The sequence below is a fragment of the Herpailurus yagouaroundi genome, unplaced genomic scaffold, assembly GCF_014898765.1.
Source record: "Herpailurus yagouaroundi ecotype Mexico unplaced genomic scaffold, PumYag 165, whole genome shotgun sequence".
NCBI lineage: Eukaryota > Metazoa > Chordata > Mammalia > Carnivora > Felidae > Herpailurus > Herpailurus yagouaroundi.
In genome coordinates, this window is record NW_024412406.1 from 29,711,522 (window position 1) to 29,733,965 (window position 22,444).

The 22,444-nt window shown below is 40.6% G+C and overlaps 1 protein-coding gene across 7 annotated transcripts in view; it reads left to right on the forward strand.

The window, feature by feature from the left end:
* ST18 (ST18 C2H2C-type zinc finger transcription factor) overlaps positions 1 to 22,444 on the forward strand; it is a 133,044-nt gene that overhangs the window by 26,245 nt on the left and 84,355 nt on the right. For all 7 annotated transcript variants that reach the window (XM_040487808.1, XM_040487811.1, XM_040487809.1 and 4 more), the window contains 2 exons: positions 4,414 to 4,468; positions 6,796 to 6,826. In XM_040487808.1, coding sequence (XP_040343742.1) covers positions 4,414 to 4,468; positions 6,796 to 6,826 — 86 coding nt within the window. Of the gene's footprint in view, positions 1 to 4,413; positions 4,469 to 6,795; positions 6,827 to 22,444 lie in introns of those variants that run through there.

The following is a 22,444-nucleotide window of genomic DNA, read 5'->3' on the forward strand; positions in this document are numbered from 1 at the left end:
ATCCTAAGATACTGGCATCCTCCGGTTGTTTCATTTTCTGGGGTTCGCCTTTTCCAACTTCCTGAGTTTCTCTTTGTTGATTTTTTTTTTTTTTAATGATTTTTGTAAAGGAAGCATCCACTGAGGATAAAAGGCTCCTCATAGAGAGGACCCCAGGACCTCTACTCGGCAGCCACAGAGCTTCCTCTCTCCACTGCCACGTGTTCCCCGGGACGGAAATGACATCTAACACAAGTCATGTGGCACGAGCTACAAAAATGCATGGCCAGTCCAAAGCCCTGAGGAGGGCAACACAATGAAATCTTGTTAAAAGTGAAAATTATTGCAAGTTGAGTGTATGTGGAGGACTTCTCAAATTAAAGGTAGCTACTGTCAGAGATTATGTGTATTAGACAGTATTAAGATTAATTAAATCAAGATGTACACTCAGAATGTTATGATCACTATAGCTTTTTCTGTTAATATTAAGAAATTCGTGACTACTTATAAATATAAATATGTGTGTGTGTGTAGAGAGAGAGGATGTCAGTGTCTACAGTGCTGTTGAAAGGAAAAATAAAACTTCAACATCACCAAGAGATATTTTTTTAAGAAGTGATTAAATATTTACTTGAAAAGAAATTTTTTTACCATTATGTTAAAATGAGATTTTGAGCGAACAATAAAAATCAAAGGGAAGTAAATCTCCTCACGTACCAGTACTTTGCTTGTGTGAATGAAAGCAAAATTGAGTTTACCAATTCTGTGTCCTGCTCCTTGATGCTCTTGTTCCTACAAACCAGCAATTTCAGAGCTCCCTTTTCAGCCAAAAGGAAGGCACTGGGGTGATGTGGACAGGAGAGTTGCTGATTGTCCCTGATATAAGTGCCAGTAAGAAAAGATGGTCAAATAAAAGTAACTAGGAATTTACAACGTATGCCTGTACATAAGTTTGTAAGTATATAAGGATGTTAAATAAGAGGTTTCCAAATTCAGTTAAATAATCAAATTTCATTTTATGGTTATTTTTCTTCTTCATTGTCTATCGACATGTTTCTATTGTTGGTTCTTACATGTCCTTCCTACAAGTTTTGCGTTGTCACCTTCTTTATCTCATAAGTGTCTTTCCCTCTTGTCATTTCTCCTTGTTATTAACTCCTCTTCCCAGAGAACTGAGAAGTGAAATCTTTTAAAATTTTTCTTCATGGCTTTATTATGAAACCGAAGAAAGAACCACTTTTTTCTCCTTTGCATATAAATGTTGTACGTAAAATCTTCATACTTGTAGGTTAAATGTACTTTTCTCAAAGTAGTTTCAGATCAAGAAAAATAAATGGCAAAGCTTACCTTTAATATTTTATATCTATTGAGAAATAGATTGTCAGAGCGAGGAGGTATCTGAGAAAATATCTTGTCTTGTTCCCATCCATAAACAATGAAATGAGATAGACAAAGGTTCTAAGAAACCTCCAGAAGAACAGCTTTTCAGAAAATCAAATCTCTGTTTTGAGAAAGGAAGTGATTCATTAAGTGTTGCCAAATTCATTGGAGCCTTGTCAATAGCATTTGGGACTTAAGCAGTAAAAATGATCAAGTCTTCTTTTCCAACAGGAAAAAAAAAAAAAATGTTCCCAGAGAGAAATGTAGTTTCCCAGATCGTAGCAGGAGTTAGTTAGGTCAGGTCAGTCTTCCCTATAGCCCTGGGAAAAGTTTAAAGGAGGAGAATTCTATCCCCACCCCCATCCTGGTCTCAACGCACGCCCTGAGGCAGAAACCTCTTCTTACCTTTAAGGAGCCATTCCCAGAAGGAGGTACACACTGAATCTGAGGTTTGATTTTACCAAAATTAAGTCTGCTTATTGGGAATGTATTAAAATCCATGAGAGTATTCCATATAAAGAATACTTAGAAATTTCCACTCCCATTTATGAGGTTTTGGAAAACAAAGACTTACCTTCAGATTGCGATCTGTCAGGAGAGCGAGCCACCTCATGAATGTTAAAACCTTCGGCCCCTAAAAAGAAAGCACATTGCTTTAGGTTTCTGATGTCCTTATTCCCCAATGAGCTATCAGACAGGACTAGGCACGGAACTTAGTAACTTTTATTATTTTTCGGTTGTGAAGCGGAGAAAGAAGGTGAAATATATATTATGGCCTCCATCCATTTCACTCCTACCACTTGGCCCACAAGTTAAATTTGAAAACTTAGCTTAGTTACCAGTCTTTAGAATGTTTACATAGGATGTATATGCTACACCGTCAAGAGGACAATTGTGCCACAAAATACAATTATGGGGCTAGCATTCCGAGCATAATCAAGCAGAGATCCATGAATATTTATGCATTCCTTCCAATGACTGTACTGGGGAGGCGGCTGCATGGAGTGGTTGCAGACCAGGCGGGTCCAAGGGGATAGCTGTACTGCAAAATGGAAATAGTCTTAAAGCTGTTATAAAGAAGATTACATTGAAGTAGGTGTCTGAAACTTTTCTGCTTACCTCAGGGCACTCTTTGCAACCTGCGTTTTCAGTTTCGATTAAGAGACTCATGGAGTTCAATCTTCACTTGCCTTTTTGGGGGAGATTTTTCAGAGTGGTTGGGGAGAGCTCATAGCACCTGTGTGGCAGGAGACTGTTAGAGTTATGTTGAGTCTCTACTCACCCACTGGAGTAGCTTCCTCAGAAATAGTTGGTGGTTTTCATCATTTGAACTCTGCTTGCTACTGACCTCTCTTAATCGAGTTACTCCTGTAGCCCATGGAGGGGAGTTTGCATGAGTTGAGCCAATTTATATGCAACAGAGATACTCGTGGAGGAGGAGGATTTCACAACGCAATGCTCACCATCCTGAGTAAACCAAGCCATTTTAATCCCAGGCAGTGCCACATCTGTCATAAATTCATGTGGTTTTAAAAGAAGGGAAAGCTACAGGCAAAAAAAAGAATCACCTCTGTTTTATCGTTGTTTCCTCTCATCATGTGGTTTTCAAATATTCCTAACGATGGACCGTTTTATTTAGACGAAAGTGACTGCTGCTTAGCAAAAGCAGTGGACACTTTTTTGTTTGCTAATTTAAAAAAACAGTTCAGTGATTGGTGTGGTGTTTATTATGAAATGATGACAAAAGGGTACTGGTGGTTTTAATAGTTTTAGCTTACGAGAGCTGTCGTTAATTTTGTCTGTAGTGTTGCAGGTGAAAAAATGCACAATGGATAAATAGTCTATATTGGTTTAACTGAACATAATATATAGTATGTTCTGGAGTTGTTTGTCTCAATAGACTATAGTAATCAAAAGTAATGAACCTATTATGTGCAGGACCTTGGAGAGCGTCGAATGGCAGTAAAAGTGTGGCACATAAAAGGTTTATTAAAGGAAATTAAAGTCCATCATTGCCACACCTGCTCCCCTATTATAAGTCTATGGCAGGTCAGTGCCTTCAATCACAACTCAGCCTCAGAGAGCAGAGATGCGTCTCCCATTACCATTGCAGTCACACGGCATCCACACTAGTGTCAGGATTTAAGGATGGGCGCCACGGAGAGTGCCTTCTGGCTGCCTCGCGTTCCCAGCAAGCAAAACAACTTCTTTGCATTGAAGAATTCCTTCTGCTAGTGTGCAAAGGTGAATTAAGCTAGAGACGATGGCAAGGTTCTAGTGAAACGGATGGGAGTAGTCATGTCTGACTGTTATCTCCAGAGGGGCAAAAACAACAGGCTTTTAAAAGTCTTTCCATCCTTTCAGTAGCTTATTTCATCGCATTTAAAATATTTAGTAATGATGCTGTAGGGAGTTTGATGCTGACACACATGATGCTCAAATTTCACTTTCCTTATAGATTTGCATGATTATAGCCGGTATTTATTTCTGGAATTCTGGGAGTCAGTGTATGTCATTTGATGATCAACATTTCCAGTGGTATTTTGAAATGCCGGTGTTTCAGGGGTTTGCCTTCGTGTTGCTTTTTACCCAGGGGATTATTTTTCCCGAATTAGAAGGAGGTATGTATCAGAAAGGGTCTAGAAATGCAAAGGAATCAGATTTTAGTAAAATCAGCCTGAAACCTCTTGGTTTGGCATTTGAGGTTTTGTCTCCCTTGCAACCACTGTTATTCAGACAATCCTTTTTTGTTTTGTTTTTTTTTTTCTATCTGCGTAATGCCAGAAGTGTTTGAATCGCTAGCAAACACTTACGGACAAGGACATCTGCCCTCTTGTCACTGTTTCCTCTGCCTTCAGCATCTGTAAAAGTATTTCCAAAATTCATGGACTGGAAGAGCAGTCACAGGTCTATACCTGCCGAGGATGAGTGCTATTCAAGAGTATGGAAGGCTGGTCTATTTTTCATAATGACCTTCAGAACTTGTAAGGACACGTTTTCATATTTTGGTCAATATCAAAGGAATGACCTCAGGACTTTGTGTTCATGTTACAGATGGATGCAGAGACTGAAGATAAAACGCTGCGTACCCGCTCTAAAGGAACCAAGGGTGAGTTAGTAAGCAGGTTCCATGACACCGTGCCCACCACACCATGAAATATGGGAGTTCCAATGCTCAGTCCCTAATGGGTAGTCAGAATGATTACAACTTCCTCCGGGCTTCTTTTTTTATTTTTTTAAATCAAGCTAGGACACTGGATCACGGCATTGAGAGCTAAATATTATGAACCAGGAGCTAAAGGACTCAGAAAAGTCCCAATGGTGTATGATGCTGATTTTTACAAAATGCGATCATGAGTAGATTTAAACATCATGCAAAACAACACAAGGGTCAGCAAGGGAAGGAGGATGCTTCACAGAGACCTCCAGATGATTGAAGTGACCTTTAATGGGCAAGGGAAAAGACAGAATTGTTAGCTTCCTGCCAAAGCCAGTTTTGATTTTTATGTTACCTGGTTTAGTGGCTCCCAGTCTAAACTTAGTTCAAGTAAAATGATGATGTTTGTTTTTTGCCTGTCCCTGCCGGGAATTTCCGGCAGCTCGGCAAAGTAATGTTTGAAAGGTTTAACTTGCTGGTTATCCTTCTCTTTTTGGAGCCAACAGATGGTAATGTAATATTGAAATATAAACAGGCCCTTGATGATCTAAACATCTGGAAAACAGGATTGACTGGCAATAATACCCCTTAAGGAAAATAACTTTTATTATAATTAGCTATATTTTTGTGACCCTTAATTCTAAATGGAGAACTGTAGCTCACCATAGCCTCTGAAAACACTCTGGATAGCTGTTTCTTACCCAACTCTTCTCCCCAGAGGCCTCGCTAAGGAAGACCTGAGTCAGGAAGCAATAGTGCAATTTGTTCAGAAGGGTTTGAGATGTACGGTCGAAAGTCGCTAATCAAATGGAATGCTTTCCATAGCGATGTTCATATTTGTAATCAAGTTAAATAATTCCTGTTTGACTTGAAGTCCAGAATCCCCTCAATTTTTTTTTTTTTTTTTGAGAGAGAGACAGTGTGAACAGGGGAGGGGCAGAGAGAGGGAGAGAGAGAGAATCCCAAGCAGGCTCTGCTCTGTCAGCGCAGAGCCGGATGCGGGGCTCAAAGTCACGAACTGTGAGATCATGACCTGAGCTGAAGTCGAGGGTTGGACGCTTAACCGACTGAGCCACATGGGTGCCCCTGGAATCCCAGAATCTTTAATAAATTCCAGAATGATGTGTTTTTTTAGTTCAAATGCAACCATGGTTGTCTTTAGCGATGATAACCAAAATGCAGAATGCTATGCAAGATGCAGCAGCGTTTTCTACCCAAACAGAAGTTTGATACCATGTCAGTGTCTAATTTTACTTCAAGTTACTTTAAAGTTACTACATTATATATCATAATATTTAGAATGCAGTTATTCTAGACATTAAACTTTTACGCAGCAAACTTCTCAACAGAATACAAATTTAAGAGAAAAAATGACTCGTATTGTTATTTAGGATAAGCTCACATCCGTCATACATCCGGCATACTAGAGACAGTATTTGGATTATATGAATCTCTTGTTTTGACTTCTAAAAGCACACTATTCTAGCAGACTTTTAAAATGTGGGTCTTTTAATTTGCAATTCTTTTTGTACTTTGAATTCTTTTGGCACATGATATCCACCCTTAAATAGAGCCAAAATGTTCTTCTAGAAATGAAACAACTGTTTTCTCGTGTGGCATGAGTAATCTTTAAAACCACCTGTTGTCTTTCTCAATATGCTGCTTACCCTTGTGTAGGCAGGTATTTATAAACATGAACTTCTTTCATTCGCATCATTTGTCAGAAAAATCAAAGCTCTTTTTTTTCTACAAGATTCTTATTTTTAAACCATTCTTGACATTAGCTCAGCTGAACATATCTTCCCTTCTGCATACAAGTGAAATTTTGGAGCATCATCTTGGGACACATTTAGTAAAACTTTACCCGTTTTATTTAAATACTTGTTTAATGTCAATAAAAATGTAAGCTTGGGATCCTTCTGAAAAACTTCATATAAACAATAGACTTGATATAAAAAAAGAATTCAAGTCCTTCAAATTCTTGTAAGTTTTCAGTGACTCGTTAAAGACAGGCCTTTGAAAAACCCAACCCATGACTGTAAGGCCCCAGGGTCACCTGAGGCACTAAAGCCAGAGTCATCTGTTCTGGGCCATATTCATCTACCCACTGGTTTCCAAAGCACCAGAACCAGAAAAGATCAATCTACCCAGCAGGAAATTAAGCGGAGTCTGGACTAACCATTTATCGGTCATTAACTCTGGGTGCGTGAAAAGTTTTCAAAATTATACCGTTTTCAAAATTATAAACTGATTTTCTCTTTCTTTCTTTTTGTCCACAGTGCCAATAGATTCTGTAATTCAGGAGCTTAGGTAAGATTTGCCCCATGTTACTTTTTCTAATATCGATTGGCTTTAATCATTAGAACGTTTTGTACTTTTCAAAGCGGAGAATCCCTCTGTTAGTATGAACCATAGGCCAACAGGCCTCTTTGTCTGTAACCCAAAGAAGAAGAGAGGGGAAAACCACCAATAATTGATTCAAAACAATTAGGGCTAATATTTGGATAAGAAAACACAACCACATTTTGCTGTGATGTAGTTTCCCCGCTTTTCTCTGTGGAGTATTTGCTTTTTCTGTGCCCATACCTCACCCGTGGCTTGTGTGTGCCCTGGTGGCCAGTGAAGAATGAGCTGTTGTCCGTGAACCTGAGCAACAGATGGCCCAGGTGCTAAGTTCTCCAGTTTCTGTTTTAAATAGATAATTCTATCGTAAGTTTTTACGTGTAGACATTGGAAGATAATAGGTTTGTGGGTGCGTCCATACATTTCCACCTCAGATACTGAGAATGCCCCCCACCCAGGCAATGTTACGAAAAGTCCACTGCAATAAGGTTTTGCAAAATAAACTCCAATTCGAATTTTTGTTTTGTAGCGTCTCTGTCAAGGTGTAGCGTATGAAAAAATACATTTTAAAAAGAAACATGTGCCGACGATACATATTTTGTACTGATGATATTTTTTTTAGAGAAATGGTGTCAGGGCAAGATGAGTCCTTTGTCCCTCGTCTAGATTTGCTATTGCAAACCCAGAAAGTCTCCAACCTACGATCTAACCCACCTTTCTGAAAATGATGGTCTATGTGCGTTCCTCAGGAAAACGTTTGAAAACCGTTCTTTACGTGGTGATTTTTCCAGGCAACTGTGTTCTGTCATTTCCTGAAGCAAAGGCTCTCTCAGTTCCACGTTTCCTAGGATTCATTGTGTCATGGTTTCAGTCCACTTGCTTCGTGGAACACGTGTCTATCAGCACCGTTAGACACCCATGCTGATCTCTTCTCTGTGCAAGTTAGTGGGGAATCGTCAACGAGAAGTTTATATTTGAAATTACTTGAGCAGAACAGATAGCACGCTCACACTAGGACAGGATTAAATGAATGAATTGTCTGGCTCGCTTAAATTCTCGCTTTGTAAGCCTGCTCTCATGTAAAATGCCTATCTGTTTGGAGACTTCATGTTCCCTATAGAACGATCAAAGGAAGTTTAAAACGATCAAGGGCTCACAGCACATGAGACGTTTGCCATTCCAGTGGTTTCCTAGTGGCCCACTGCTGGGACGGGGCACCTGTGAACTCGTGGTCTTTCCCCTTGTCGAAATAACTGTGTCTCCAGTCCGTCCTTCCAGGGAATGAAACCAATCTGGGAGGGAAGAGAGCCTTTTGAGTCAGAAGTCTTGAGAAATAACTTGAAAGAGAAAAGAGAATTTTGAAGGAACAAGTAAGTGTGTGCTTTGGCTTAAGGAGAAATCTATAATTCATAGAGAAAAAGGAAGGAATCAGCAGAGAGCAGCAACTTTGTGGGGGAAAATGTGTAATATCACCTTTCTAGGGCAATGGAGGTGACTATTTAACCACGTTGTTAGCTTTAATAATTATAATAAAATGCGAGTGCCCGGGTGGCTCAGACGGTTCAGCGTCTGATTCTTGATGTCAGCTCAGGTCTTGATCTCCGGACTGTGAATCCAAGCCCCACACTGAGCTCCGCACTGGGCGTGAAGCCTACTTAAGATAATCATTATTATTATTGTGAAGCAAAACTAATATATATTGAGCTCTTGTGTGCCAGACACTCTTGAGCATTCTTGGTTACGTTATTATTTCTCTTAATCCTCACAGTAACCATTTAAGGTAGAAACTATGATATTTCCAATTTTTAGATGAAGAAAGCAAAAAGAGTTTTCGTAAATAGGTCAAGATTATGCAGTGAGTAAGTAATCCGGTCTTTTAACTCAGGCTGGCTTCTCAATTGTCGGGCCATGCTTTCTCCCATGCACAATTAATACTACCCATCTAGCATGTAAATCAAAAAGACACGGTCTGTTGTTCATATTCCCAGCAGCTGGATTTTTTTAATTCTGTATTTTAACCGTATGGTTTGCTTTTCAACAGCTTAGTTTTCTGAAATTCAAACAAAGAAGGTGGTTTGATTAAAAGTGATAATATTTCCTGTTTTCCTAATTCTCTACAAGTGATTTTTTTGTCAGATATTCAACTTTACCTAATTTCTCATTAGACCAACTCAGAAAGCTGGTGATAATTGCTGGGAAAATTCATAAACAAAACTAAGTCACCTATTTTTTTCTTTAATGAGATCCAGTTTATAAAAATTACTAACTGATGATTGTTTGTTTTATAATTACGAATTTTCAACAGAATATTCATGCTTAGGCGTGTGTTCCAAATTGTTTCTTAAATGGCTTTAAGTTGACCAAAGTATCAACCCGAAGTATTAATTCTATATAAATCTTGGGAAAATGTTCTGATTTATATGGAAGGTTATGTTTTTAGTGTCTTTTAAATTTTTGCACAACTTTATCCATTTGCTACAACTACTCCTCCAACTTATTCTGCAGATTTGTTCCAGAATCCAGGGTTTTTGTGCACCTGAATTCTGAGTATCTTAGGAAATGGGACACATTTTCCCCAGTGTAAAAGTTACGGCTGTTTTCTAGGGAACATTGGCAACTTTATTTAGTTCTTTTTAGAATGCATTGGACATGTTATTGCTTCTAGAGCTACTACTTACAAAAATACTAATACAAATGAAGCTAATTTAAATATACTGTATATTGTTCATGACACTAATAAAAATTGATAGTGACATTCTCATCTTCTTATTATACTCTATGTCAGCTACGATCATCACCATTAAAAAAGCAATTTATAACCACAGGCCCACCTTTAATCACATTCCTTATTAGCATTTCCAGTCTTTCCTCCAGCACAATACAGGTTACAGGTGGTGTCGAGAAGGTGCTGTCGTGTCTTTCTAAATCATGACCACTGTATTATCTCTGCTTTTCTTTTATTACTAGTATCCTTAATCTGACCCGAATGCTATTGCATCTACTAACATTGGTAATTGTCTCATGCATTGGCAAAGTGTTTTACACCAATCCAGCCCTTTCCTCTAATTAGGAAAATATATTCTAGCCTCTGAAATGGCTTTCCTATGTGACTACTTAGAGACACAAATGAATTCAAGACTCTTAAGTGTATTAGATTCGCATCCCACTGTCCTTTTGTGGCCTTATTACCGCTTACTGATTTGTTGGCTTCAGTCTTTTAATGAAAATTTCAATTTAGTTGTCTTTTTACATTTTTTTCTTTTGTATAATTTGTTTCTTCGTTTAAAACCACGTTATTTGGCATTTTCTTGTAAATTTTAAAATGGTAAGTATTTTTTTTTAAGTTTATTCATTTACTTCGAGAGAGAGCACAAGAGAGCATGAGTGGGGGGAGGGGCAGAGAGAGAGAGGAAGAGAGAGAATCCCAAGCAGGCTCCCTGTTGACTGTGGGGCTCGATCCCACGAACGTGGGGTCATGACCTGAGCCTAAGTCAAGAGTCAGATGCTTAACCGACTGAGCCACCCAGGCGCCCCTAAAATGTTAAATATTTTCTAGGCTCTGTAATCAGTATGCTGTAGATTTAATCATAACATTTAATCAGCATGTGAAAAAAATTGCAACCTACAGCTTTAGATGGCTTTCTCTCTTTCCTTCTATCTTATTTCATTCATGATAGTCTTTATATCAGTTAAATGTTTTACTCAATAGCTTTTCCAACTTGGAGGGGGGATAAAGTTTCTTTTAATAAATATGATTTTATTGCACAGATTTCTGGAGATGACAACCAAAGGAAATAAAATGGACATAAGCTGATTTCTAAAATTAAGTGTCCCATAAATCGATCATCCAGGTTAGAGGAAATACGTAGCTGTAATCACGAGGTTGGAGGAAAGAAGGAAGAAAGCCTCGTCTTCCCTTTCATTGCTATGATTTCCAAATGCAGGGCTCAGTTCATGCTTTGGGTATTTAATAGCATATCTCCTACATTCGTGTCTTTCTAAATGTTGTTGCCAAGCCTATAAATTAGCATCCAGGAGCCTGACACCTTAAAGAAAACTCATTTTCTTATGGGCTGTTCTGGGGGGCAGGTGAGAGTGACAACCAAGGCAGATGATGGTAAGGACTGGATATCGAAGAGAAGTGTCCATCTGGGGGTGCCTGATGCGTCCCCGTTCATTTGCCTGCTCTCTGCCTTCCTCGTCCTCACCTCTGGGTAATGGACGGACTCTTGTTGGACATATGACATGAAAGCATAAGATCAGTTAATCACTCCAGAGAGATCATTTGTGCCTGCTAGGGTAAGAGAGTGTCTTAAAATAGATTAGGGAGTCTTTCAATAAGAGTGAAATTTTTAAAAGAGTTTGTTATTTAACAAGAAAATCCCATTCACCATAATTCTATCATATATTTATGTACTCACATAGCCTTTAATAGCATTTAGCACTGAACCTGCTATTGAGTGGGCCTTCAATAGGTGCCCATTGAGTGAGTTGTTGAAATAACACGCAGTGTCTAATTGGATCCATACAAGCAGCCTGGGGGATAGTCAGGACAAATGACATGAGCCACATTTAACTTATGAGCCAAGTAGGGGAAGTTAAGGGATTTCTTTATACAAGGGGTTTGAGTAACAAGTGACTGCACTGGAAATAGAACTTAGATTCTGTTTGTGGTGCAGGGCACATCCCACACGTTCCCAAACCCACTGCAGTCGGTGTATTATTTTCCATTACTGCAAGCCCTCATAGGACCCCTCCCCTCCCCCCCCTTTTTTTTTTCTTTTTTGGGCGGTTTTAGCTTCACAGAATAACTGAGCAGAAGGGGGAAGGTACAGGGACTTCCTGTAGACCCGGTGCCCCGACACACACAGCCTCCACCAGTATCGACACCCCCACCAGAGCGGCTCATTTGTTACAACTGATGAACCTACGTTAACACACCAGCCTTCCATGTCGTCATCCACATTTGGAGGAAATAATTACTTGAACTTTATCAATAAATTAATAAATCAGGTTGAAATCTATCTGCCAACTGACCCCGGCACATTTTCTTTATTCACCACGGTGCCAGTGATAAAGAGGCCAGTGTCCTTCCTTTTTCGATTTTTTCCATGAATTGATCATGCGATTTTAAGTCTATGTTAAAGTGTCAGGAGACGATACAAATCTGTCTCCTCTGTTTGTTTTTCCTTTCAAAATGCTACCTCCGGGTGATCTACCATGGGCTTTGTACTTCACAGATTGATTTTTTTTTTTTTTTGTATTTATTTATTTTTGCGAGAGTGCAAGTGGGGCAGGGGTAGAGAGAGGGGAACAGAGGATCCAGAACGGGCTCTGCAATGACAGGCTGACAGCAGCGAGCCTGATGTGGGGCTCGAACTCAGGAACTGCGAGATCATGACCTGATCTGAAGTCACACGCTCAACAGACTGAGCCACCCAGGTGGCCCTCGGGGACTGATTTTACGGTATGGGAGGCGTGTGTCACTTAACATTCACCTGAGACTGACGACAGGCATTTAGAAATAGGCCAAGGATGGGGTCCTGTCCCTTCAAAGCACGTTGAACTTAGAGACTAAATGGCTGTATGTGCTTCAGTTGGCACATCGTTTCTCTATTTTTATATCGATAGTATATACTTTATATAAAATTGTGATTACATGGGAAGAGGCAATGTAACTTAATTGTATATATTCTATTTTAAACTAGAATTTCTGCATTTCAGAAAAATGCTATGGAGCTTGTAAGTAAATCCTGAGAGTGAAGTTTCTCAGAAAAAAATAAGAACAAGAAAATGTGCTTTCTTTACCTGTTAGTTTTACGTTCAAATATTATCGCAAGAATCATATTGGAGCAGCCAGGCTACGGGGTCACATCTGCTCCTGATGTTGGAAGTGATATCACTGGTCCGTGTCAACCAATAGCTTAAAAGAGTCTGAGGCACTAACATCTCTAGAAATCTGACATTTTCTAAAACTGTGACAAAACACTGCCACTGTGGGCCGCACGTGAAGATTTACCTCACTGTGGCTTTCAGATTTGTGGAGCTCACCCGCCGAGATAATTTTTTCCAGCCATTGAGCTTTTCTTTTTGTGTAACATAAATCTTTTTACACAGCAGTGTTTGCCACTCTTGACTGAGGAGTGAACGTTTCCTCTGCTAGCTGTTCATTTGGGGCTCCCTCCGCATCAGTGGAGTGCCGGGTGTTGCGGGAGAGAGAACACTAATGGTGTCGGCATCATAACCCCGGGGAGCTATATGATACTGTCACCGTGGGTGACGTGAGCAAAGTGCGACAGGCGTGGAGCAGGAGAGATCACTTCCAACTTGGGGATCAAATGTGACCCTGTAGCCTGGCTGATCAGAGTATCTGCTTGGCTGGCATCCCCTGGGAGCTTGCTGGAAATGCACTCTCAGGCCCGGCCCAGATGCATTTTCTCAGATCTCTAACCTAGTAACATGCATACTTAACTTTGAGAAGCACGAGCTTAGACTTTGCTGCTTACTTGGAATAGCTCTTCTCTCTATTGCTAATTTTCAACAGTGTGGATCAGCAGGGAAGTCAAATGTTTGGGCTTCTTTGGGATTTTCCTAGTTCGTGGATTCATGGGTTGATACAGAAGGCTCCGTAGCCAAGAAGCAGCAAGACTTGACCTTGAACACTTCTCCAAGGTCACACACCAGCCACTGATAGAACCCCCAGACCTAGGTCTGGGATTAACCCATTGTTTGCATTTGTATTCGTCGAAAAGTCGCAGAATACTGAACAGTTTTAACGGCAGTGTAGCAAAAAGTATGAGCCCTGGTCTCCTGTGAGTCTTTGTTTTGACCTCTTGCAAGTGTTTGAAATCAACCAAATCTTCCTTAAATATTTTCCACAGATCATTAGAAAGCGAAAATATGTAAGGATGCTTTGTAAACAGCGTATCATATGCCTCCGTAGATGACTTCATAGTCATCCAGAGTGTGTTCTCAGAGTATTTAATGATGATGTCTCAAGCAAAATCCAAAATCTCTGTCAGCTTCTGTATGTCACATGACTGCCTTGCCATTTTGACACCTTAGTAACTAATAGGCTGAGGTTCCTTCTAACTTGCCTAGGCACTTTGTTCCCTTTGGTCGCCATCTTCTCGCCCTAATGTGCTCTTTTTATTTAATTATTTTTAAATTTACATTCAAGTTAGTTAACATGTAGTGTAATAATGATTTCAGGAATAAAATTTAGCGATTCATCACTTACATGTAACACCCAGTGCTCATCCCAACAAATGTCCTCCTTAGTGCCCCTTGCCCATTCAGCCCTCCCCTCCCCCCAAACCCAACGCCCCTCCAGCAACCCTCGGTTTGTTCTTTGTATTTAAGAGTCTCTTATGGTCTGTATCCCTCTGTTTCTATATTATTTTTGCTTCCCTTCTCTTATGTTCATCTGTTTTGTATCCCAAATTCCACGTGAGTGAAGTCATACGATATTTGTCTTTCTCTGACTGACATAATACACTCTACCTCCATCCACGTTGTTGCAAATGGCAAGATTTTATTCTATTTGGTCGCCAAGTACTATTCCATTGTATATATGTAGCACCTCTTCTTTATCCATTCATCAGCCGATGGACATTTGTCGCCCTCATGTGCTCTCAAGCACCTTGAACACAACGTGGAATTATTTAACACTATTGCTTGTTTCACCTCAATCCTTCTGGAAGGGGAGGCATCGACTTTAATCTTCAGGCAGAACACTTCATGTCTTCCTGTTATGTTTTAGGTAAACGATACCCATTTGAAGTCCCATCTCAATCTCATTGTATGCTTGCAAAAATAATGTTTCTGACATCTTGCAGTATTTTTCCTGCATCAAGTGTGAACTGAAATACGTATGTCCCACAGCGTTGACAAATCGGCTCCCGCAACGAAACCATGGTGTGCTTGAATTTTCAGTATTTCCTCACCATGGGTGACTTCTCATAACACGAATGCAAACCCCACTTAGGATGTGACCAGTTCACGTGGTAGAAAGAACAGTGGATTAACAGCAGCCCTGGGTTCTGGGAGTTCTGTCAATGGTTAGCATGTGACTCTGGAGAGGTGTTCAAAGTCTTGTTGCCTTGTTGGCTCAGGAAACTTCTGTAGAGCATTTTGAGTCCTGGCCTCTGAATTCACCCAACTTCCCTCCATCCCCATCCCAAAGTATAGCTACATTGAAACTCTTGCTTTATTCGGACCTGTCCTCTGAGTTCGTCTTTGCCTTTGAACCTCTCCTTGGCTGCCTTTGAACCTCTCCTTGGCTACCTTTTCACCTGTTGGTGTTTTCCTTGCATGATCTTTCTCCTTGTTTATTTTCTCTTCTTGAAAGAGAAAGCGTTGTGTTTTTTTTTTTTTTTCTAATCACCTTTATCCTCACATTTTGGTCTTCTAATCTCACCACGATGTTGTTTCCTACAGGAAACCCCAAGGCCTAAAGCTACTGCTTATCCTTCTTTTTATAAAGTGCCCTTTTCATCTCAACTCGTCTCAACTCTTTTCATCTCAACTGTTGTAATCGATTCCTGGCAAAATTCTTTCCTTCATCTTCTCCCACGTGGGATTCATCCTCATCCTTTAAGGCAAATGACTAATGTCATCTTCTCCAGGAACTGTCCCCGTGACCTTCCAGACTGACTAACAATTTTTCCATTGTGTACTCAAAGTACTTCTTTTCTTGTCTGTGTTACAGCAACTGATTACATTGAATCATAGCTATTTTGTTATTCATTCGTCCATCTGTCCACCCATTCAAAAGAAAGCAGATTCCCTGCCTTCAAGTTTACAGTTTGATTGGGAAAAATTAAAAACAAAAACTAAAACTAAAGACTAAAAAATTTTAATTAGTCACACACAATTTTGCCTCAATACACTTTTATTTGCTCAACTTTTTAAGGACAAAGAATCTATTTTATTCACCAGTGTATCCCTAGTACATGATGTCACTAGAAAAAAATTTATTTTGCATTGCCTACCCATGTTTGCATTTAGAATAAGTAATGTAGTTAGTAACTCATTGTAAAGGAATTTCTATTTAATGTCAGTACTCTTCAACTATTTTTATATAGTGCCCACAACTTCTTTGGTTCCAAATTCTTAGATTCTTTCCCTCATTCGGCCCCTTTAAAGTCAAGACTGTTTAGCTAGCAAAACTCTCCCTGGCTCCTTAACTACAAACCAGCCTCCTCTGGCTGGCTTCGAATTCATTTCTCAGTCATATTTCTATCGTCAATAAGTGTCTTCCTCTACGAATATATTTTATCAAAGTATCAGACGGAAAAGTGAGGTGACTTTAATTCTGTTACTTCTCCTTTGGTCTCATTTGGTCATTTGCAGTCAGGAAGAGAAACCAGGACTGGAATAGAAATTCACAGTTCTGTATTTGTATGAAGGATCAGCCAAATGAGTCCTCGGACAAGAGTGGCCTCTTGCCACAAGGTCAGAAAGTAGAGCCACCCCTGGACATGTAATCACTTAGAAGGAATCCAAGGCTGGGGCAGCCAGGTACAGAACAGTGTAGATAAGGAAGAATGTCCTGAGCTTGGGGTTTTTAAAAAGACCCTCACCCTGGTTCTCCGCCTGAGGCACAGGAGGACATTCTTATCAGTGGGGGAGGCACTTTGGGGATGTTTCTCAAAGGTGGGGTGAGAAATGCATTCTAGGGACTTGTTTCCAACTCAGGGTCAGGGGAGTGGGCCTATGTGAGGAAGTGATTGCAATATGTCTGTGAGGTCACACTCTCCACCACCTTTCCTGTGGGGGGGTCCCAGAGGAGACTCCGTTCTGCTAGGTCAACCCAATGAGAACAGAGAGAATTTAGACTCCAGAGCCCTCGGGGTGTTTGTGGTCATGGCTCCAGAGCTTCTGAGGACCCTGTGTCCTTGTAGATGGAAGCTAACACAAAGCCTTCAGTCTCTCCTGCAGGATCGCTAAGCTCTGGGTTCCTTCAAGTAAGGACCGGCGGGTTCATTCTGCCATGATCATTTTTTTTAACGTTTTACTTTATTTGTTTTGAGACACAGAGCATGAGCAGGGGAGGGGCAGAGAGAGGGAGGGAGACACAGAATCCGAAGCAGGCTCCAGGCTCTGAGCTGTCTGCACAGAGCCCGACGTGGGGCTTGAACCCACAAGCCGTGAGATCATGACCTGAGCCGAAGTGGGAGACTCAACCGACTGAGCCACCCAGGCTCCCCTGCCATGATCATTTTTAAAGAAACTTGGCTTCCCGACACGGCACACTTCCTGATTTCCTCTTAGTTCTTCGTATCTTCTTAGTTCTCATTGATAGTTCACCCTCAACATCCCAGACTCTAAACACTGGGTCTCCCCAGGTGTGTCCTTGATCTTTTTTGCAGTTGATCCTTTGGTGATCTCATTCAGGCTTTTAATATATTTACGCACAAATAAACCCTTTCTCCCTAAACTTCACACTCCAACTGTGTAGTCAACATCTCCAAATGGATCCCTAATGTGTATCTCAAACTCAATAATCCCAGACCGAAGTCATGATCTTCTATAAATTGGACACACCCGCAGCCCTCCCCGTATCAGTACGTGGGAGGCACAAGAGCCCTGGAGCCATCCTTGACTTTTCCCTTCACACTCTAAATGCAATCTCTCTGAACATTTTTATGTGTTGAATTTCAAGATAAACCCACAGTTTGACCCTTTCTCCCCACCCCCACTGCTCTTTCCAGGCTCCCAAACCATCACTGTTCACTTGAGTTACTAAAATAACCTCCTCACCGGTTTTCTTCCCTCTGCCATTAGCAACTTGCAGTTCACTCCACAAGGCAGCCAGAATGATCTTGTTAAGGGGAAACTCAGACCATGTCACCTCTCTTCTCAAAACCTTCCAATGGTTTTCTCTTTTCTGAAAGAAAAGAAAAAAATTATTACTCTGACCTGGTCTCTCTGACCTCTCCATTGTCTCTTGTATACACATGCCGTTCCCTGGATCAGACTTGCTGATGCCTCAGGCTTTTACGCGCTGTTCTCATTGCCTGGAATGCTGTTCCTTGCATTGTTGCAAGTCTCTGTCCCTCTCTTGCTTCAGGTCTTTACTCAAATGCTTCCTCGTCAGCAAGGCCTTCCCTGATCTCAGCCTTTAAAATGCCAAGCCCTCATTTCTCAGCTTTCTCTATTCTCTTTCCCTGTTTTATTTTGGGTGGGCAAAAAAAAGAAAAAACACCTTTTCACATGTGGTACAACTACTTACTACCTTGTTTCTAATCTGTCTTTTTTCAAGGCATCGTTAAGTTTCCTGAAAGCAGGAATTGTAATCTTTTATTTCATTGATAATATCCCCAAATCTAGAAAGGTGCCTGACACTCGCATAAGGAGCTAATGAAAAACTTTGCCTAAATGTGTTCCAAGTGCTGTAGAAAGCAATGGAATAAGACAAGAGCTCACAGTTTTTGAAATAGCCTGCGGGTCATGAAAACACAGTGTGATAGTTCCTATAGAATAGATTTATGTAAGGGAGCACGCTGGAATGAGCAACTAATCCTGGTGGGGTTTGTCCCGGGTTGGAAGGTTGAGAGGGTGTCTGCCCAGGCAACTCCAGTGGGCAGAGAGAGGGCACTCTGTAAAGATGAGTTAAATTCGACTGAATGGCAAAGTCTTCGATCAGCCTGGTTCTTGGCCTGCTGTGGGTTTGGGTGGCTGGGGGGTCAAAGGAAAAGGAATGGAAAAGAACAGAGGTTGTCCCTTGAGCGTATATGGAGGCCAATTTCCTCTGTTACTTCAAACTCACTTCTATTTGCCCATCCTGAACAAGATCGCCCCATATTTGTAAAAGCAATGAAAAAATCATGTATCCGAAGAAAGATTATACTGTAAGATCCAAATGTCTTTATTTTTTCTGATTTTTGTGCTTAATGAGTTAAGCTTTGATAATCAGTGTGTTTCTACATCTAAAAACAAGGGATGATTTCTTAACAACACTGTAGACCAAGCCTGCAAATAGGTTTTTAACCTCATGATATCTATTAATCATGGAAACATCCCTATAAGTACTGATTTACAAGATGGCTCCCCGAAGCCCAGCCAACCAATGTGTGGGTCAAATGGTGAAATGAGTATCCTGAGCCCTCGCGTCCCCTGAAGCACTACTGTCCAACTGGTCTGGATGAGCGAACTGTGGCTCGGAACTGGGTTCCCAGTTGCTTTGGTGTTCTCAGAGAAGCAGTTTTGTAATACTCTGAATGAGGTTATGAATTACAAAAACAAGATTACATGATGGAGTATTAAATTCGAATGGAGTCGCTGATAAGACTATCACTCACTCCTGCCCCCGCTGGTGAATGGAACTGTGGGGGCATCTTATGAGTGGCCTAGGGGGTCAGCCAGCCTGCTAGCTTGGGAGGCAGGAGAACCATGTGGTGACCAGGCCTGTCTGCATGGGGGCAGTCTGGGGAAGTAAGTGGCTCCTCAGAAGCTCTGGTGGTAGATAGCAAGGAAGGCACAGGCACATGTAGAAGGGGCTGGGTTACAGGAAGTGAGGTGTGGGACTTACAGCTTCATTGGTGGTTGCATGTTTGTAAAGCAGGGACAGCCTTTCTGAGTAAGTTAGTTCTGATTCAATAGGATGCTTGGCTGCTGAAACAGTTTGCAGATTTGTGTGTGTACCTACGTATACCTTCACATACACACACACAGTGACATTACACATATGTTTATATACACGTCATTATACCAATATATTAAAGTAGGTGATAGCTACTAACTCAGGACTCACTTTGCTGTTTTAACCCTGGTGCTTCCTTTTGAATGTTACTCCAGAACAGCAGCCTAGTTCTGGGAAATGACTCATAATATGTCCTCATGAAGCTGGGAAGGATAAATGGGAACATTCGATGTATCAGACAGTTCTTTCTCATAGCACAGACCTTGTGCATATCTGTAGGTTTCTAGTATGTCAGTTCAGAGGACTAAGAAAGGAACCTAGATATATGGACCGAATATCTGCATTCAGGTAGATGTCAGGAAATAAAATTGGCATTTATGATAGCAGTCGTGAAACAGCCATGTGCTCTTAAAAAGTCATTTGTCCTAGTAGTTACTCACATTATTTGATGAAGTTCTCTCTTTGTATCTGTATTTGTGCCTGTTTGTTTCGTTTTCTCTCAGTGGGTATACCTTTGCCTCCTAGAGATGTGGCTGTGTCTCCCAGTCTTTCCCACTCTAGACTGCTCTCAGTATCTGTATTTCTGTTCATCTTTGACAATCGAGTTGCTCGCCTCCCCCACCCCATGCTTGGTTTCCTTCCTTCCCCCTCCCAACCTTCCTGACTTCCTTGTGATCTCTTCTAGCTCATTCTCTCTTTCCCTCTCTCTCACCTCTCCTTCTTTTCATAGTATCTGTCCTTGTGCAAATCTCTTTTCTACACGTCCACGCTAGATCCACCCTACTTGAACTTGAGAGGAACGTTCTTTTGAACACCGAAAAATGTCTATAATGGAAACCACAGTGGGAGTTGCCAGAAAACAAATCAGCGACTAGTGAAAGGGTCAACTTTGATAAACTCTGTTCTAGATGACAAAAATAACATGACTCCCCTTTTTACTACAAAATAGTACAAATATAAATAATACCTGGTAAAACTATTCACATATAAATTTCATCCAGGAGTAGCGAATTCATTACATTGCAAAGAAAAGCAGCCACTATATTAGCTTTTAATATGCAAGATATGGTTATAATTATCCATAGTATGTGAAAATATTTGATTCTGACATCAAATTTCTAAACATATATTAAGCTTTATTCTCAATAACCATTCAAAACCTACTCCGTAGAGAGAATTCATATATGCACATCTTGGGAAAAAGAAAATAAAGTGTTCATACTAGAGAACAGAAGGACACCTATACTTTATTCATTATAATACTAATTAGACCTTTGTGTTTCCTGATCTTCATTTAGAGCTCTACTAAATTAACTTGATATTACTCATGTGGCTCTGATTTGAGTGTTTCTGGGAGTGATTGACCCACAGAAACAAAGAAGCTTCAAACCCCATCACTAGTTAATGGTTTCTACTTTGTAAATAAATGAGATCATTTTCATTAATAAGGCTATGCCTGCATCACAAACATGTAGGAACTTGATATTCAATAGATTTGGGCATGGTGTACAATAGAGATAAGTTTTGATGAAGTTGTCCACAATAAACTTTTTTTTTCTCCTCTGAGTTGTCTGGCTAATTCACATGATCTTGAATTTTTTTACATAGTCATGTGTTAAATATTAATTACCTTTGTTATTTTTGTTCAAAAGTAATTTCTTTTTTTTTTTTTTTTGAGAGAGAGAGAGAGAGGAAGCTCAAGTGAGGGAGGGGGCAGAAGGAGAGAGAGAGAATCTCAAGCAGGCTACACAGCATGGAGCCTGATGCAGGGCTCGATCCCATGACCTGGGGATCACGACCTGAGCTGAAATCAAGAATTAGACACTCAACCAATTGAACCACCCAGGCACCCCAGTTTTGTTCAAAAGTAATTTAAATTATTTTTTTTACATTTATTTATCTTTGAGAGACAGAGAGAGAGACAGAGCACAAGTGGGGGAGGGGCAGAGAGAGAGGGAGACACTGAAGCAGGCTCCAGGCTCTGAGCTGGCAGCACAGAGCCCGATGTGGGGCTGGAACTCACAAACTGTCACTTTCTCCTTTCTGACGTTCTGTTCAAAAATGAGAGCTGAAGTGGAATTTTGGCAGGGTCTACGTTCTGTTCAGCACCCTCCATTAAAACCTGAAGTTCTCGTTCTGATTATTAAATAACTGCAATTTACTTTGAGCCCTAAGTTTTATGACAAAGTTAACTGGTTTTTTTCTTTCTTTAGAAGCATGCACGGAAGGGTTGTTTCTCTTCCAGCTGCAGAGAGCACTTGCCCGGTGCCTAAATGATCAAAGCAGACACTTCATTACCTCTAGGAAGCCCAGGCCCCATGCTACACACACATCTATAACGTCTAAACACGTATAAGTAAAGTATGAATAAGGTTTAAAGTCAGGGAGAAGACGTACAGGGTGTCAGTCCTTGCGAGACATGCACCAAACAAAATAAAATGGGATATTGATTAAATGGCCAGATGATTGAAGCTTTTCTACAGACTTCACGGGGGTGATTTGAAAATAGTATGAAGATACTTGTATTTAAGATTTCTTTTTCTTTCAAGTTTGAAGTTTGGGGCTTAAAAACCATGTCCCCCAGGGAAGATCCAAGCCAGCATGGCTGGTTCCTCCCAGGAAGCAGGGCTCCCTGACATCCCAGTGTCTTGTTGGCCGAGCTTAGGCAAGTGGGAGGGGTCGGAGGTGGAGCAAAGGCACGGGCCAACCCCCCACGTCAGTGGCACCTAAGCCTTCCTGTTTAAATTTAACCATTTTTGAAAGCATTTTCTGCTAACAAGATTTCTTCTAGTAGCAAAATTGCTATATAAAATTTTATAAAACATGATGCTAGGGAAATTAAAGGAGAGTACATTTTATTTTCCTCTAAAACTAGGTATTTGTGAATATGCCAAAGAAATGAATGTATATGGTCTTATATACTAACATAAGATACACAA